At 38.6% G+C, this 13,737-nt stretch overlaps 1 protein-coding gene across 2 annotated transcripts; it reads right to left on the bottom strand.

The window, feature by feature from the left end:
• Window positions 1-424: 424 nt before the first annotated feature.
• stat3 (signal transducer and activator of transcription 3 (acute-phase response factor)) lies at window positions 425-13,323 on the bottom strand. Of its 2 annotated transcripts, XM_061027048.1 has the most exons (24): window positions 13,137-13,323; window positions 10,182-10,331; window positions 9,418-9,661; window positions 9,192-9,284; window positions 9,007-9,088; window positions 8,775-8,875; window positions 7,777-7,928; window positions 7,328-7,486; window positions 6,823-6,915; window positions 6,621-6,680; window positions 6,466-6,495; window positions 6,278-6,371; window positions 6,134-6,181; window positions 5,934-6,017; window positions 4,842-4,940; window positions 4,579-4,714; window positions 4,436-4,488; window positions 4,256-4,350; window positions 3,954-4,093; window positions 3,642-3,863; window positions 3,463-3,505; window positions 2,725-2,784; window positions 1,633-1,730; window positions 425-1,386 (listed from the first exon to the last, which is right to left on the bottom strand). In XM_061027048.1, exons 2-24 carry the CDS (start codon window positions 10,307-10,309, stop codon window positions 1,346-1,348), a joined length of 2,355 nt encoding a protein of 784 aa, XP_060883031.1. In that variant the 5' UTR covers window positions 10,310-10,331; window positions 13,137-13,323; the 3' UTR covers window positions 425-1,345. The 2 variants fall into 2 exon arrangements, with proteins under 2 accessions (XP_060883031.1, XP_060883032.1); XM_061027049.1 differs by lacking the exon at window positions 2,725-2,784.
• Window positions 13,324-13,737: the final 414 nt, after the last annotated feature.

The following is a 13,737-nucleotide window of genomic DNA, read 5'->3' as shown; positions in this document are numbered from 1 at the left end:
CTGTGGCTATTTTTTCCGCATGACATTCCCGACTCTCTCACCCTGATTTCAGACTATCCACTATCTTGTGTTTACAATAAAGGCATTCGAAGCCCGAAAATACATCTTTAAAAAAAATCTATACTTTACATATAAAAATATTTTTAGCTCTTCTCCCACTACACCAGATCATTTGTATTTTGTGTCCAGATGTTTACATGAAAACAAGGAAATTAGATGTTTGATACTACTTTAGACTTCAATTGTTTCAATCACAAGTGGTGAAACAGTTCTTATCCTTTCAACGAGATGCTCTTATTCTGTTTTAACATGCTCCCAGGATTTTCTTACAAGTACAATTAAAAACACCAATGGATTGTTAAACTATTTCTCGTGCTTACTTGATTTTTATTTTTTTCTTACCAATTAATGAACAGTGATAGCATTTTTGTACAGGAAACATTTTGACATTTCATGGGAAGAAAATGTGGCTCGCATTAAATTGTTCAAAAATGATTTCAACAACTCATTAACTCAGGTGAATTAATAATTCAAAAATAGTCATAAACTGCTCATTTTAAAATCGTTTGTAATACAAGTGATCACAAATTACAGTTATTGTAAAGTGGGAATGCATTTTTGTAAGTGCACAACTTTTACAGGTAAGGTCACATTATTTCTCACAACACTTTGGAGGGGGGGCTGTTACAGGAAATAACCTCAAACATGTTTAAAATTCCACATCTCTTCCCTCTATCCAGTTTTTAACACTTTAAAAGTCTGAGAAATATAAGAAATACCTTATTTTGAGAAAAAGCTAAAATGACACAAAAACATGGTATTAGTTACATTATGATTTGGCTTTTGATGTTTGATTTAATATGCAATGACACATTGAAAAAGACCATTAATCATAAAACATTTCAAAGCACAATTCCAAAGAGGCATACAGTAGCTTATACAAGAAATACTCTAGTTACATTTTGTTCAACACAATCATTTTGAAAGTCAATAACGCAGAAATACAAGGCTCTCAAAAAATATAATTAAAAATTAGATATCTGTGATGATGGGAAAGTATTCTATGCGAGCATTATGCTGCTTAAAATACAACAGGTCAGTATCGGTCGACAACGGTCAAACAAAAAGCTACAAGTGGAAGGTTGAAGACGGCGTCCTCAAAAGGTCTTTTAAAATCATCCAATTCTCTACAGCGTGAAAGTGAGTCATTTTTACACAGGTACAAGAAACAAACTGTACAGGCAGACTGTGTGCGCAGAGGAAAAAATAAATCATCATGAAATCCTCTAACACAACATTACATGAAATCTAGACAATGAAAACGAAGAGAGGGTGACACATCTCTTCAAATGGGAGACTGTACGTCCATGTCCAAAGTGAGTGAATCTGCAGAAGAAATCCAAATATACAAGCCATCAATATTAGCTATTGATTACGTGCTACAGTGTATTAGTGTGCATCTTTGAGAGGACAAACTTGGTGTTGGTAAGTAAGTATAAAAAGGGTCAGAATTAAAATGAGCTTACGTTTAAAGTAAAGGGTTTGTTGGGTTGGTTAAGGTTAAGGACTTTAGAATCACACATCATTGTGTGTGTGTCACGGGATTTTGCACACCATGTGTAAATGACTCACCCAAATGTCCTGGATTGGCTTCAGCTTCATTATGCATCAAAGAGTCGAGGGTGCGAGGTGACATGGGAAACAGATCACTGGTATTTCCAGAGTTTGTGCTATGAAAAAACAGACAAAAGACAAATTGTATATGAAAAACTGAAATGTCCACTGATGATCACACAGAAACTTGTGCACGTTTCCCTTCTAATCTGTTCATGTTAGTCAACATACTCTCTGCACAACTACAACTAAGGCGTCTTTTTAATCCCACTTTAATACAAGTGAGAAGATAACAGTCCCCTAACTTGTGTATGTCAGAGGTCGGATTCTTCACAGTGACAGCAGAGAGGGATGTGATTCAGCTGCAGCTCAACCCACATATCATTGGTTCATGGGTTAAGAAGGTCAACAAATCAGTCTATCACAGATAGGATAAGCATTCTTGTCAGTATGCACCAAAGTCATGCCAACGAAGACAGGAGATGAAAAATAGGTTGTGTGGTAAGGCACTGATTAAATTGAAACATAAACCAAACCAGGAAAGATTATGATTCGCCCACTCAAACAAAATAGCTTAAAGTACAACATTGATGTAGTGTTAATGACAGCTTCTCTAAGGTACAAACTACAAGAATTGTTTGTTAGCAAAGGATATTAGGTGGGAAGAACAGGCCCTTGCATATCAACGTTATAACATGTTTTCCTTCCTTTTTCTTCATCTTTGAAATACTGCCATGCCTCTGATCTGTTTATCTTTTCTAAATGATACTTACTAACAAAAGTGATGGTATTATGTGAAAGCTCATTGCCTCAAACACTGATATTAAAAATACTTTAGATACATTCAAATGCTTGGGTCTGAGGAATTTTTATGCAGATGTCTGGGAAAGTCTGACTTCAACTAAATGAAAAATGGATGACTGGAAGTGAGATGCTCTTGTATTAGGACGAGGAAAAGTGGCAGTGAGTTGAAACAATAACAGGAATTATGTAGAGGGGGGGGGGGGGGGTCTGCGACTAGTCTCCTGAGACCCACCCATGAAAAACACACAAACAAAGTGACAAGATGCACACACAACCCTACATGCCACCTCTCCCACAAGGGCCTACCATGGGAATGCGTTCCCAAGCAGCTCACTGTCTGGCAAGTCCATGAACACGGAGGGACACCTACGGAGACAGGTCAGGATCTCACTGAGCAAAGCTCTCAACGCCAGCAAACTCACGACCCACTTCAACAAAAAGGGCTGACTGTCCCGTGAATACACTTTTTTTTTGTCACTCAGATATCCCACACAAACACAGATTTGCACACATAATTTGCTTCTTTCTAACTTTTGGGGATGCATAAAGTTTAAGAGATTAGCTTTATGTAATTTCTGCGCAGAGTTTAGCAACAACAGCTAGATTATCCTCTTGTGTGAGTTAGTCAGTTTGCCTGGAGCTGAGAATAGACTAAGGTCTTGATTATTTTAGGTTTACTGCAGGGCTGATCTACACAAATTTAAGGGTCGCACAAAGTCATCTACATACTGAGAGGGGAAATGTGTGTACTGCAACCTTTCCAAACTCAGCTTTAAATATTTTGGACATAACTGGGACATGTTTGGGTGATGATTTCTCCAATGACAGGGATGTCTCAGAGTGAGTGTGAAAATATTTGTCATTTAGTTGTCACTTCTTTGAAACACTTGCGACATAAATAAAAGAGGAGGTTCAGATCTTGAGTAGGAACATCCAAAGAGAACCTCTTGTCATTATGCAAAGAAATGTGATATCAGCTTGGTAGCATAATATTCCTGTCACTACTTATGACTTAAATATAAGGAAGAGGTAACAGATACTTACGGGGTGACGCAGATGAACTTTGTCTTCAAATATGGCTGAATAGCTGTCAACGGAAGAAAATGTTAACATTTCTCTAAAACAATACTAACGGCAACAAAAAAATTGGAAAGCAAGAAGTAACATACATACTAGGGAATATTTGTTATATCTATATATATATATAATATATAAAGACTTACTGCTTGTAGAGTCTCCTCCCATCTCAGGTTCTGGAACTGCTTCAGGTCTGCAGTACTTCCCAAAAGCCTCCTCTTTGGGAATTTCAGGGTAAAGATACACGAGAGGTGAAACCAGAATGTTGGTGGCATCCATAATCTTGTAGCCCATGATGATGTCAGCGAAAGACATGCTGTTGAGCTGCTGCTTGGTGTAGGGCTCCACAGACTGGATCTGGGTCTTTCCTATTAACACACATGTCAAGTCAAGACAACTATTAATAAATTAAGTTTTGAATTATTGGAAGAAAGTTGAAAAAAAAAAAAAAAACTCACCGCTGATGTCTTTTTCTACCCATGTAAATGTAATGCCCCCCTCCTTGCTGCTCTCACTGAAGCGCAGTAGAAAAGTGCCAGGAGGTTTTGGACTAAGAATGGCTCTCTCCCTCTCCTTACTGATGAAGCCCATAATATACCTTTAGAAAAACAACAGCAAGTCATATAAGTAGATGTAGAGTTTCAATGTAGTACATCTATTTAGAACCTGTTGACAAGTACAAGGCAAATCCCTTTCTATATTTTGAAAGATTCCAGGTCCTGCTTACGGACCTGACTGTAAACAATGTATGACCTCTCACCCTTCATTCCACAGTGCCAGGATATACTTCTTCACCAGGTCAATGATGTTGTCCAGCCACACCCAGAAGGAGAAGCCTTTGCCAGCCATGTTTTCCTGGGAAGAGGAAGGAGAAAAATAACTCGCACTGAACAATAGCAAGATGGCAGTTTGAATCACGTGTGGTCGGTAGGTGACATACCTTACAGAACTTGGCCCAAGTGATCTGACAGCCAGAGTAGTTGACACACGGTCCTGGATGGAGAAATGCAGAATTTCAGCACACATTCACATACGATGCAGCGATTTTCAAATTTAAGGTGACTTTAGGGCGTGACTCCTCACCTAATAATTTCTCAGCAAGAGTTGTGAGCTGTTCAATGGTAAGGCCTCTCTTGGTGGTAGAGGAAAACTGCCAGCTGAGAACCTCAGCTACCTGGTCCCACGTACCCACAGGAGGCTTAGTGAAGAAGTTCACATTCTGTACAGAGAAACCCAGGCCAGTTCAGTAAATAAATCTAAAAACGCTTTTACACTTCATAACGTAATGTGTATAGAATCTTCACCTGCACAGTTCATCCCCTTTCCACCAGGGGGTGCAGTCTTACCTTTGGGTGGTTAGTGAGCATGTTGTACCACAGGATTGAAGCCCAGGCGTTTGGCATTTGGCAGATGTTTGAAATGACTACCACAGGCAAGGAATGAGTCTGCCCAAATGGAGGAAAAAAAACTAGTTCAGTAGGTTTATAATATATAATTCACTTTTGCCAAGTTTGATGACTTCTGAACACTGACACCAAAATATAATTCTGCTTTAACTTCAGTACATCCTCTTGTAATGAGACTTTTTTACAATGTCCTTTTTTATAGTACTAGTCTTACTCCTCTGATATTAGAAGCTTATACTATACAATCTTCAAAAGGTTGAGGTCAGAAGTCATTTACAAAGCAGTTGTATGATTATTATACACTGCACTCAATGTAAATAATAATTATAAGGTAATCGAACAAATTAATGAAAAATTAAGAGTGCAAATAAAGTGGTATTTGGTGAAGGTTTAAAGTATAGGTTCTTTACATCATGGTCATTTCCAATAAGAATACAATAAAAAGCTTCATTGCAGGAGATAGACAAGTAAAGTAAAAAATAGTGCCATTACATTGTGTTACTAATTATGCAATCTAACTTGTCAAGAAGCTTGGCTTTAAAGGAAACAAAAACCATCTGTCAGAAGACGACCTTTGTTTTGAAGATAAATGGGATTACGTAAGAGGTGCTATGAATTGTTCATAGTTTGTTGAGTTTTGAGTCAGTGTCTCACACTCTGAGATGGGCTAGAGGTTAGAGGAAATACAAAATGCATGAATGTAACCTTGTGATAAAATAATTTGAACGAAACCAGACTGTCTGTTTTCAGCAAATCTAAACATATTTTTCAACCACTGAGGATAAGTGAAAGTTATCAAATCTAATGTATCTAATGTACTGAAATATGAGGATGAAGTTACCCAGCCAGCAGTGGGAGGTAACAGCAAACTCAAACGCTTCAAGACGTGGAAGACTTTGTTAATGACTCATTCATATTGTGGCTGACATGGTATGGGGTATCAAGGAAATGTAGTTTTGTTGACTTCTAGTACGTGCAAGAGAAACTGAAAATACAGATAACTGTCAAAACTCATGAAGACATGATACTGACCTCCAGGTCGATTTTTAAGCCTTGATGATAGACTTCTGTTTCAAAGGTGATAAGATGTAGCTCCTCTGTGACAATCAAGGAGGCCTGAAGAAAGCATATCATTCACCACTTTAGTAGAAAACATTCAACTGCATGTGATGTTCATGACATATTAACAAGCAGTTGGAGCTTTACAATCAAATGTCAGAGTTAATACTTACATCACTATTGGTCCGGCCACCATTTCCACACCTCTGTTCTCTCAGGGTCTGTGACAAAAAAGAAGTCAATGCTCCATAACGTGCTTTCATTAGAGTATTTTTTACTCACTATAAAACAGTATCAGTTTGACATTTAAAACTCACCAAGTGTTTGAACTCTGCTGAAAGGCTGCCGTTGTTGGATTCCTCCATGTTCATAACCTTTGTGTTGGTACCGAGGATGTTAAACTTTCGTGACCTAAGTTAATCAAGCAACAGCAGAAGGTGAGACCCTTTTTTTAGATGAATAAACCTGTGATGCAGAAAAAAAAATAAAAATCTTAAAGCCTTACCCTCGAATTGCAGCCACGTCTCCAGATTCTCTGGAGAAAAAAAAAAATCAAGAAATCCAATCAGTACAGCTGTTATTTCTGTGATGGCCTTCGATCAAAAACCAACTGATAAGGACTTGATATAAATTCTAACAAAAAGAAAAAAAATAACTCACTTGTCAATGCACACTTTAATTTTCAGCTGGTAATTGAGTTCAGGAAACTTCACCAGCAACCTGAAAACAATAAGAGAAAACATGTCAACAAATTGAATACACTTTAAACTGTGTTGTTATATCACAAAAAAATGTTTTGACTCAAATGTAACATTTCTGTATGTTATTTCTGAATCTTCACTTTTGCAAATGAAAATCTTACCTTACTTTATTTGTGAATTGTACTCCTGTTTTTATGACCAGAGGTCTGTCTGGATGCATGGGCATGCAAGGCTGCCTCTCAACCACAAAAGCACTAGAAGACAAGAGTCGATCATGTTCAAGAAATAAAAAACAACACACGTCAGAATAACAAATACTGGAGAGAAACTGAGATCAAAAGGCCCATTTATTGGAGATAAGGGCAGCCGAGGCTTCTTTAACAGAGTGCGGATAGCTCATATGGCTTCACATTTGCTGCATTAGGACAGTTGGATGGGACTGGAATCTACATGCCCTTAATAAGTTAACATTGAGTAAACAGTACTACAAAAACATTTTTAATTAGTCATTCACAATCAGTAATATCATTGATTAGTCTGCACAGATACACTGATGTCTAATAAGAACCCAACCGTTTGACTGACTGAAGAAAAAAAAAAGATTCAATCTACATTTCAAATGAAGGTCAGGACATATGTAAACTGACTAATCAGCACATGCAGTACCTCTTCATCAGGTTTCTGAACAAGTCCACAATCTTCTCCTCCAGGGCGGGCCGGTGCTGGATGATGGGGTCTCCTTTGTAGGACACCTTCTGCTGGAGCTCCTCCAGCTTCTTGATCTGCTGACGGATCTGCAGCTGGGACTCAGCCAAGGATGTTATCCTGGTTAAAAAATTAGACCCAGTTCAGGTCGAAAGTCTTGATGAAGCATACCTCTTGTTCACAAACCGTCTAACAATACTGGTAATGGAATACAATTGTAAACTAATGTGATCATAAGAACACTTGTTAAAATTGTATTCATTCTTCAAGAACCCAGTTTAGAAGTTTTTTTTTTAAAATGTCGTGTGTTAGTTGTTAAAAATGAATGAAACACATATCACACATTGTAAATAAGTAACTGTTTTAAAAGCTTATTGAGGAAGCTGCTTAACATTTGCATTTCTGGTTACCATGTTTCGAGGCGGTCCAGGCAAATGTTGGGTGGACCTCCAATGCAGGCAATTTGCTGCCTTCTCTTCCAGTCTGCTAGTTCTTCGTCAGTGAGGTTCTTCTGTACATAATCCATGGCAGTCAGCAAGCCTCCCATCTCTGTCACAATTTGCTAAAAGATTTTTAAAAAAAGCATACTTTTAATTAGGGATTCACTCAACTCACGATACTATTCTGTCACAATTAATTTTACAAAATGAGAATGTAGACAAATTATGACTGAAAAAAGATTCCTTCGGGGGCTGCAAACCCACTTGTCAGTGTGGTTTGCAGCCCCTAAAGGAATATTTTTCAGTTTCGTTTTGGGGAAGCCAAAATGCCTCCACACCTACGATTTAAAAGAAGAAGAAGATTAAAGTCCTCAATTTCAAAATCTTACTCTGCAGCTGCCAACCGTCTCTGCTGTACAGCTGCTGACGCTCATGATATTATTGCGATTCATTTTTCAGAGTACCGATGTGAATTTTGACACATTTGAATCGATTTATCACAATTTTACGACAAATTTCGACATCCCTACTTTTAATTAACAGAGTCCATCTGTCAATGAAAATGATTGTTTGAGTTTGAGTTTAATGTCTGTAATGGCAGACTTTTAAAGGTTGAGTGTCTTCTTCCACTAGTGTTTGTCAAAACCCCCATCCGGGTATTTCATTAACACATCACCATAAAATAAGGTCTTGTTGTAAATGTTATGTTATAGTGGTAGTTTTACATATAACAGTCCTAACATTTTTCACATGCTCAAACATACGGGCATACTGCCTAATCTAAATAATTGATTGATCTATTCTTGTTTTTCTTCGACAAATCCAAACTGTTAGAATTCTTTCTTATGTATTTTTTAAAGATTTATTTCAGGGCCTGCTTACTTCAAGGACATCAGCCTCTGTAAATGGGGCACCCTGTACTGATGTATTTTTCATTGAGTGATGACATAGTAAGCTTTAACACCCACCCTCCTGAGCTGGTCCAGGGCGCTCAGCATCTGCTCAAGCTGAGCCATCTTCTGTCTGGTGGCAGCTGCTTGACTGTTCCCATTCAGGTCCTGGGACAACTCTAAAGTGGGTGGACATATCATTGGTCATTCTTTGAATATGATTCATTCAATCTTTACCAAATGATTAATGTTAATTATATTCTATAAACAATATCATTTCTAAAGGTTGAAAATATGACTGAGGATATACCTCCTTGGCTCTTCAATGTCTTGTAATTGAAGTCAAAGTCATCCTGCAAGTTCTCGAGCATTTTCATCTTCTGTTCCATATCCTGCAGAAAAACAGACAATGTTTCATTAAACGGAGATAGTTTTTAAGGTTCTTTAAAGCCCCATGCTAAGAAAATAATTTGTAAAGCTCTGATGGAAACTCACCTGCACCCGCTTCCTGATGTCTTGAAGGTTGTGCTCCAGGATCTGCTGCTTCTCTGTCACTACTGTCCCGGTGGGATGAGCTGCCTGGCCATCCTGCAGGAGAATTAAGAACCATTGCAAAGACCCATCTAAGCCTTAATTTCCCATTGAAATGGTATTGGTATGAAGTAAAGCTCTTTGGTGAAATATGAATGAGACAGCTAGGCTACTGTAAAGTCACCTCTACCTGTGCAGCAGAGGTTGCGGTCTGCAGCAGTCTTTGCTCCTCCCACAGGCAACGGGCAACAATGCGGGCAATATCCATCGGCTTTTCCAGGTACTTGCTCTGCAGATGCTGTTTTATCCTGCGCAGGTTATGCTGGTAGAGTACATTGTTCTCCTGCAGGAAACGGCTGTACTGCTGATCAATTTCTCCCAAGAGGTTGTGGAACACCAGTGTGGCATGTGACTCCTTATTGGCAGCATAAGCCCTTTTCAAAATGAAGGAGAAGATGATCAGGATAAGATTATTTCTAATTTCTGTTCTAAGAATTGATGAGAGCCAAACTAAAACATATTCCTTTGTAACCCAACTAAAACCAGTCACTTTCTCTTCGGACAAACTTCAAAAAATATGTTCATGAACTTTTAAAGCTATGTATTTTAATCTTGTATCCAGCAAACTTTATTTTCAAAATAACCCAAATATAACCTCTGCTGCAGTAGTTATACTTCTATTTGGACTCAACAATGTATCTTAGAAAGAGTATTCACTCAAAACAACTTTTACTTGATGCACTGTGATAAACAATATGCAAGAGGTCTACTATAACATACAACAAAATACATGGAGCTCTCTGCCTGACAAGATATTAGCAAGTCATGCTGAGTGGCCTAACGCCTGCCTTTAGGAAGTGCAGGGGAGGAAATAATATAAAATGCATACGTTGGCAAACACGAGAAACAAAATTAGCTTTTAAATCAGAACTAACAAATATAATAATTTCTTACCAGTCCTGATTCTCAATCCAGGGGGCCAGGAACTGTCGTAGCTCCATTGGGAAGCTGTCACTGTACAAGTGATAGAGCTGCTCCAGATACCTGGTCTCCAGCTGCTGTAACTGGTTCCACTGGGCCATTCTGTCACACACCTCCTCCAACCTACACAAAAAAAGATGAGGGTAACGAGAACGAAGTTTCTGACGTAGTATAACTTTAGAGAAAATCTCTTGGAACGCAAATAGTGATGGCTAATAATAGAAAGTAGAAGCACTTTCTCAACACACCATCTCTTTCACCTACTAGACAGAAATTGCCAAATGCTTTTTTTTTCTCTGAAAATGAAACGGCCCGTCAGGAGGCCTCCTATTCAGCACAGTCACTTCCTGTTCAGTGAAACACTACGCCTTCACCAAGAAATATAGGGTGACATGAACAGCTGTAAACTCCCTTAGCACATAGGATCAAATCGATCTCCAACTGTAGATGCTGGAGACAATGAAATCATGCTTTCCTTTTTAACCCTTTGTGAGGCCACTGGTGATAAAGATTTCAAGCTTAAGAAACATGTTCATCTTGCATTTTTAACATTTCTTCATATTCATATTCTGACGAGCAGCTGCTTGCAGAGACAGTTCTTATCCATCAGATCCACATGATAGCTTCTGCTAGCCTTCTCGTCTTACCAACGGCAGGCTACACTCTTCCCCTGAGGGCTGTAGACTGTACTCTAACAATAACCAGACACTAAGTGAAGCCAACAGAAATTGTCTCCTCCATCTGAATGACCAACTGGAGCCATTTTAAGCCTCTTACATAACATTTATATAGCAGTGCATTAAACGTCCAAAATCTGGCCAGACTAAGGCTAGCTGTAAAGTGAAAGATGCTATGTTTTGTGCAGTGCACTTGTCAGAGTTAAGACATAAGAAAAGGAGTGAAGACTAAGGCCTTATCCATGGTAATAGATGAGTAGTACATATACTGAGAAAAGAAACTAGATATTGAGGAAATCACACTATACTGAAAGGTTATTATAAAGGCTGGCCTGTTATTAGGTTATTTTTCCAACACAAAAGAAATTTTGTTAAGAAATGGAAAACACCTTTGTGACTAATCAAAATGTACTAGCTATTGTAATGGACTGTATTAAATCAGGTGAACCTAGCTAACTGGTAACTCAGTGTACATCCAGTCAACAAAATAAAAAATGAGTGTCTGTTAAGTTGCACCCAAGTCATGTCAGAAAAAAAAAAATCATCCAAAACAAAGTTTCTCACTTGCAGTATGGATAAGGTTGTTCTTTTATGACATGATCACATAAGGTGTCAACCTCATGACCGACGTTCCTCTTTCACTGAATGAGGCGCACCTGGTGTAAATTCATGTTCATATGAAAACACTGAGAGGGAGACTAACTATAGTCAGTAATGTGATGAGTGATTTCTTTCATTTTTCATCAGTTGGTTGTTTTTCTTTATTGTTTGTTTGTAAAGAGTTAAATCTACATACTGTATTTTAAATAGGTAGCACTAAACATCCCTCTGATAAAACGAGTTAAAAATGTCCATAAGCCATGTAACTTTAACTGTGTGATTTATTTCTACAACCTGCATGATGTCTTTCCATGTGTTGCCAGTAAACTCAGCACCATGTGGCTGGAATCCTCAGACATACAGTGTTTTTTTTTGTTGGTGTTTTCTCTGGAACATCAGTGACCTTTATTCATTATTTTTAAACAATGGTTGGCATCAAGTTAATGTCACGTTAGGTGGGAAAGCTCACCAAGCCTGACTTTACATGCTGATATTCAAACGACTAAGACATCTTGTATTGATGACTGTCAAACATATTTTGAGGTCAGCCGAGCCGACCCTTTGATAGATAGTTATATTTCACAACCATCGATCCAAATGTCAAGTCACAGATAATGCCTTAAGCTGCATCTTGAGCATATTTGTTGTTTGTCTCAGTTTGGAAACTCATTAACCAGACACTATAATACTACTACTAATAATACATGAATAATAACAGACTTTTATAGCACTTTTCTAAGTAGCCTACTCAAAGACAAGGAGGATGAGAATAAACTTTTTTTTAGTGGTTGTAGGCCTTGCCAGAAATGTAACAGGCCAGCGAGATGTGTGCTCAATGACCAGTCTTCAATGCTTGCAGACTCAATAGTAAAGTACATTGTGATCCCTTAAATCATGTCAGAGATATACCAGGAAGTAATTCATGAGCAAACAAAGAAACCGTAACCAGTCCAACGCTCCAGCTAATAGTCCATGTGACGCAAGGTGACAACAACGTGGTATTGTATGCTATTTACCACCAAAGGTCATGCTTTGAAACTGAAACTGAACTGATTACTCATAAAAATTCAGCAATGGTAGGCCTATCTCGAAATTCTTATTCGAGCCATAGAAGAGCTGAACCCAAGTGCAAGGGTCCCGACTACAGACTGTAAATACTAAGGTACCGACATGCAGGTAGGATGGAGATGGGCGTGACAATCAAGTCAAGCACAAAACAATAGCCTGAAATACAAAAGGGTCAAAATGTGCAGCCTGGCCAAGGCCACGTTGAGCTATTTCTCCAGTCCTGTTTAAAGAACTATAAAGCATTTATTAACATTATTATGGCAAGCAATCCAAATCATACGGAGAGAATGCAAAAACCAAGAAGATCTGTAATATTTCCAGCGCCATAACGAGACGTGGAGAGCCATAAACACGTAGAGAAAGCAGTAACACTGTTGCCTTAACACACTGTGTGGACTTTTTCACGTGAAAGTTAACACAGTTGACAGAGCATGCTTTTCACTTGGTTACAATGTTGCAGTTCCACGGTTGTTTACATTAATTCGTGTTTGCTACTGTACCACAAAATGTAACAAATCTCAGGTCCAGCACAAAGTGTTAGTACATATAAAAGTCAAGAGCAAACGACGCAATAATAACTTACCTCGATCGCTGTTTTTCTTTTGGAAAGTTTCTCCGTAAAAAAGGGGAATATTTCGATTATAAAACACTAACACTCGCAGTCAGTAACGACTTATTATTTATTTAAAATCATAAACGCGACGAAGAACACACAAACGAGCCTCCAAACTCCGTATCTTTCTGGCAAGTGCCTCTCTGATGCACGTACAATTTTTTTTCACACAGCCAATCTTCTACAGTGCAGTCTTTCCAGCCACACAAACCCGAAGAAGTAAATCACTGACACCTCTAAAAGCCAATGTTCTTCGTCAACTCTGCTGTAGCCAATCAAAAAGCAGTTTTAAGGCACGGAGGCGGAACATCATATTAGGTTGGTCGAGAACGTCGTGTTTACTGCTGTCGCAACTGCGCTGTTCCCCGCATCACACCCTCCCTGCTGACGCACGTCACAGAAGGCCTTACCGCCTTTTTGCTGCGGAGGGAGGAAAGGCACTTCGACAAAACAGCCAGGCTGGAAGTCATCTGAGTTACTGGCAGTGTCGACGTCATCAAGAGTGTAATAACACCAGTGCTGTTCAATATTGACCTCTCTCTTTTTAATCATAGTTCATTGGCTGATTTGC

Source organism: Labrus mixtus, chromosome 20 (assembly GCF_963584025.1).
Source record: "Labrus mixtus chromosome 20, fLabMix1.1, whole genome shotgun sequence".
NCBI lineage: Eukaryota > Metazoa > Chordata > Actinopteri > Labriformes > Labridae > Labrus > Labrus mixtus.
This window is presented reverse-complemented; position numbering and strand designations above follow the sequence as displayed.

Excerpts from the sequence above, each read along its gene's own strand:
- stat3 (XM_061027048.1), bottom strand. The coding sequence starts at position 10,309 with ATGGCCCAGTGGAACCAGTTACAGCAGCTGGAGACCAGGTATCTGGAG. Across the intron at positions 6,372-6,465 it reads GACGTGGCTGCAATTCGAGG|GTCACGAAAGTTTAACATCC; the intron begins GTAAGGCTTTAA and ends TGATTAACTTAG. Across the intron at positions 6,018-6,133 it reads GTGGCCGGACCAATAGTGAT|GCCTCCTTGATTGTCACAGA; the intron begins GTAAGTATTAAC and ends TGCTTTCTTCAG.